This window comes from Athene cunicularia, assembly GCF_003259725.1.
Source record: "Athene cunicularia isolate RWA chromosome 14 unlocalized genomic scaffold, athCun1 chr14_part1, whole genome shotgun sequence".
Taxonomy (NCBI): Eukaryota; Metazoa; Chordata; class Aves; order Strigiformes; family Strigidae; genus Athene; species Athene cunicularia.
In genome coordinates, this window is record NW_020799118.1 from 15758221 (window position 1) to 15762354 (window position 4134).

The window sequence follows — 4134 nt, forward strand, 5'->3', positions numbered from 1 at the left end:
CCCAGTGCCCCCCAGTCCCTTCCAGTGCTCCCCAGTCCCCCCAGTATCCCCACAACCCCTCCCAGTCCCGGCCGGGCCTCCAGCGCTCCAGGGCTGGGGGGTCCCCAGCGCCCCCCGGGCAACCTGCTCCCGCCTCACCGCCCCCACTTCTGTCCAGTCCAAAGCCACCCTCCTCCAGCTTCACACTGACTCACCAGGTCCTGGTGAAAAGCCTCTCTCCACCGTTCCTACAAGCCCCCTCCCACACCGACAGGCTGCGAGGTCTGCTCCAGGCTGAGCACCCCCAACTCTCCCAGCCTCTCTCCACAGGGAAGGTTCTTCCAGCCCCTTGACCCTTCCCCTGGTCCCCTCTGGACCCGCTCTGACAGGTCCAGGTCTGCCTTGTGCTGGGACCCCAGAACTGGATGTGTGCTCCAGGGCAGTCTCACAAGAGTTGAGGGGGAGAATTACCTCCCTTGACTTGATGGCCATGTTGCCTGTGATGATGGGTTTGCTGGGCTGCAAGCAGCCACTGGCAGCTCATGTCCCATCTGTCAGCTCCCGGCATCTCCAGGTGCTTCCTCACAGGGCTGAGGAGGGCTGGGATGGGGCAGGCAGGGAGAGCCTGGCAGCAGGCAGCACAGGGCGTTGTGGCCATGCGATCTCATGCATGAGGAAAGCGTGCAGCCCCTCTGTGTGCTCTTGCCTCATCCCATCACCCAGGTGCCCTGAAGACCAGGCTGCTCCCTCTTATCACCCATCACTGGGACAGGCTCTCTGGCAGTTCCCTGTCCCCATGTACTTCCAAGTCCCTGCTTCCAGGGATTGCACTTTTCCCCCATAATTCAGGGCTTGGGAAATTTCTTGTCTGTGCCTCCAGCAATGACCCTGGCCACCCTGAGTCATGGCTTGGAGATGTCCTCACCTCTCCAGTCCAACCAGCCTGGCCAGTCTGGTGGCGGTGATGCGGTTTCATGTGGCCGCACAGGCCACCAGCATGGCAATTAGCATGCCCATGAGCCACCAGCATCGGCCGCCTTTCCCAACTCCCCACAAGAGCCTGCTGCCACCACAGCAGGGCACAAGCCAACATTTTGACCTTTGCCAGTGGATGCCAAAACCTTTTGCCACCATTAGCAGGTCCTCATCTCCAGTAACATGGGGCTTTTTGAATGAAAAATGATGGGAACCAGGATGATCAGAAACATGGGTGGCCAGCGAGCACCAGACAAAGCCCATCTCTGCTGGGAGGGTCTCTCCAGGAGGGATTGGCACAGTTTATGGGATGTCGGTGTCACCTGTCCCAGCTCTCTTGGGTGACAGTGTTGGGGCTTGCACATTTTTGGTTCAGGATGAGGAGCAGCGGCACTGGTTGCTCTAGCAACATGAGATGCTCTCCTCCAGATGGAGACAGTATTTGGCAAGACTTGCTAAAAATACTTTGCTCAGCTGTGACAACACCACCCGTGTCTCATCCCACTTCCCCCAGGGCTTAAGCTGGGTCAGTGTTGTCCCTGCTGGTACCCAGAGCTGGCCCTGAGCCATTCGCCCTGGGGCAGGGTGTGGACCAGGGAGCTCCCAGGGTCCCACCAGCCACCCTGGCCCCAGAAGACCTGGCAGGGCCACCAGCACTGGTCCCTCCCCGGCTTGGCCAGCCCAAGCAGCTGGGGACAGAACAGGGAGCCAGGGACAGCTGGTGGCATTTACCCATGTGAAGGGAGTAGGGGGAGTTCCCTGGGGAGGGACCCGCAGGCACAGGAGGGCTGCTGGGGAAGGTAATGATTCTTTAGAGTTTAAATAGCTTTAAAAGGGTTTTTTTATGATTTTGCTGCTTTTCCTCTAATGCCATTACAGCCTTCTCCATGGCAACCAGGTGGGGCAGCTCAGACTTTGGTCCTGACGGAGGAGATTAGCTGCTGGAGCTGAAATGATGGGGGGATTGGCTGGGGAGGTCCACACTGGCCAGGACCACGGTGGGAGTAGGGCATCCATGGTAGGGACCCAAACCAAGGTCCCCGTAGTGGCTGCAGTGCCGTGGTACACTGGGATAGTGTGACATCCCAGCAGACAGGATGGGCTTACGGTGATGCTGGAGGGGGAAACCATGCTGCAGGGTCCAAGCATCCCCTGCCACAGGTGGTGGGATGTGTCTGGAGGAGATGCCTCAAGGAGGTTTAAAGGTGGAGATGGGTCTAGGTCCTCCCTGCACCACAACCACGTTGGGAAGGGATTTGCTATTTATGCTCTTTATTTTCCCTTTGCAGCCCATTTAGCATTTTCCCTGAAAGAGGGCTGTTGGAGGCAGGGATAAACCCACTCCCAGCCACAGGTAGGGCTCGTTTAAACTTCCCAAAGAGGTTTTGTGGGTTTTGGCTGGCTGGCCTGTGCTGGTTCAGCTCTTTTTAGCTTCCAGATTGATTACACCTTATGTCAATATGTGCTTAGTGCCTATTAGTGGGTGCATGTATCTCCATCTCTCATTTCTCTCTTCTGATCTATAATTTCCCAGAAGACAGGATTAAAATAGAGGGGGAGGAGAGTGCTGCTCAGGGCCAAAAAGAAAGGGAGAAAACAGTACTTGTGAGAAAGTTGGGTTGCAAGTCTGGAGCCTGGCCATCTCTCTCCAACATCTCTTCCCATGGGCACAGTCCTGCATTGGCCAGTGAGAAGGTTAGTTAAAATTGCCTGAGTTAAGCGGTGAAGAGTTGAGATGTGCTCTGCAGAGCTGGGGGCGATGCCAGGCTTCCATGGAAACGGGCAAGGTGGGAGCACGGTGGGGATGCCTGTGGCATGGGACTGGTAGTAGAGAGAAGCTCTGCTCCATCTCCACCTCACAGACCAGCACAGGGGGAACTGGGGCTGGGAAGAGCAGTCCTGGTGGGAGATGCGTGTTCCTGGAGGCATGGATGTGAATGGTGCCAGCCCTGTCCTGGTGCATCTTCAAGGAGGAATGGAGCTACCGGGACATCAGGAAGTGTTAGTCATAGCTTTTCCATCTAGTAACCACTGGCCCACAAGGCTCCTCTCCCTGGGGTACAAGTAGCTTTTTATTTTTTCTTTTTTTTTTTTCTTCTTTCCTGGAAACTGGTAAAAGATTCTGCAGAAGCCATGTGGGACGCTGGTGGGGAAATGACCTGGGACACAGAAAACAAGGTCACCAGCCTCCCCAGGGTGGTTTTGATGAGCTGCCAAGCAGAGAGCACAATGTGTCAGCCCTGGAGCATCATCCACCATCATGCCCGTGTATGCAGGGCTGGTGGAGGAGCCATGAGCTGGGGGACCCCAGCAGACATTGCCTCACTGGTGGGACGCAGGCTTTGCTCTCTGCTTCCCCTGTAGCACAAAAGCACTGAGCCGAGCAGCATGCAGTGCTCCCATCATCAGGCAATATATACCCCCAGGAGGGGACTGCAGGTTCAGCTCTGAAGCTTTTACTGCCATAGAGGAAAGTTTTTTCCCCCTTTCCCAACTCATTTCCCACTTGGAGCACTGTAAAACCTCAGGTGTTTCAGCCTCCCTCCCTGCTAATAAGGATAATCCCCACACCTCTAATCCCCTGTGTTATGTGGATGCTGCAAGCCCCAATGTGCGTTTTTGGGGTGAGGACACACCGGGCAGGGCAGGGCAGGGCAGGCAGTCAGGGAAGGGTCAGCACTGCTGCTCAGGACCTTCCCAGAGCCCAGAGGAGGGCCACGGGACAGCCTCACTGCTCCAGCAAATCCCATCTCCAGCAGGACCACCCTCCCAGCATAGCCGGTCCTCCTGGGCATCTCCTTTCATCCCCTCCCACCCTGAGCTGCTCTAAAGGCAGTTACAGACCAGGGGGGAGAAGCAAGAGAGCCCATCCCGGGGGATGCTCACCCTGGCTGCACGGGTCAGCCCGTGTCCCATCCCAGCAGCGGTGGGGTTAAGCCTGGCCGGGCGGGCAGCTGGACAGGCGTCAAGGTGGTTGCTCCATCCATCCCTGCGCAGTCAGCGGGGCGGGAGAGCAGAGAGGAAGCACAGCACTGCCCTGCCCGCCATCATGAGCACAGGCAGAGGTAAGGCAGGGGACCCTGCCCACTCACCCAGCCCTGGAAGGACAGGGGTTTAGAGGGGAAGACACTAAAATGCTGCTGGGGCTTCTCACTCAAGTCCTGGTCTGCTTCCCCCCCC

The 4134-nt window shown here is 57.3% G+C and overlaps 2 protein-coding genes across 2 annotated transcripts in view; one reads left to right on the forward strand and one right to left on the reverse strand.

The window, feature by feature from the left end:
• CCDC78 (coiled-coil domain containing 78) overlaps positions 1 to 4134 on the reverse strand; it is a 24859-nt gene that overhangs the window by 17045 nt on the left and 3680 nt on the right. The gene's annotated exons all lie outside the window — the stretch shown is intronic.
• Positions 3981 to 4134, forward strand: part of IGFALS (insulin like growth factor binding protein acid labile subunit) — a 3073-nt gene continuing 2919 nt past the window's right edge. The window contains exon 1 of the mRNA XM_026858730.1: positions 3981 to 4019. Coding sequence (XP_026714531.1) covers positions 4004 to 4019 — 16 coding nt within the window. The 5' untranslated portion in view covers positions 3981 to 4003. The remainder of the gene's footprint in view (positions 4020 to 4134) is intronic.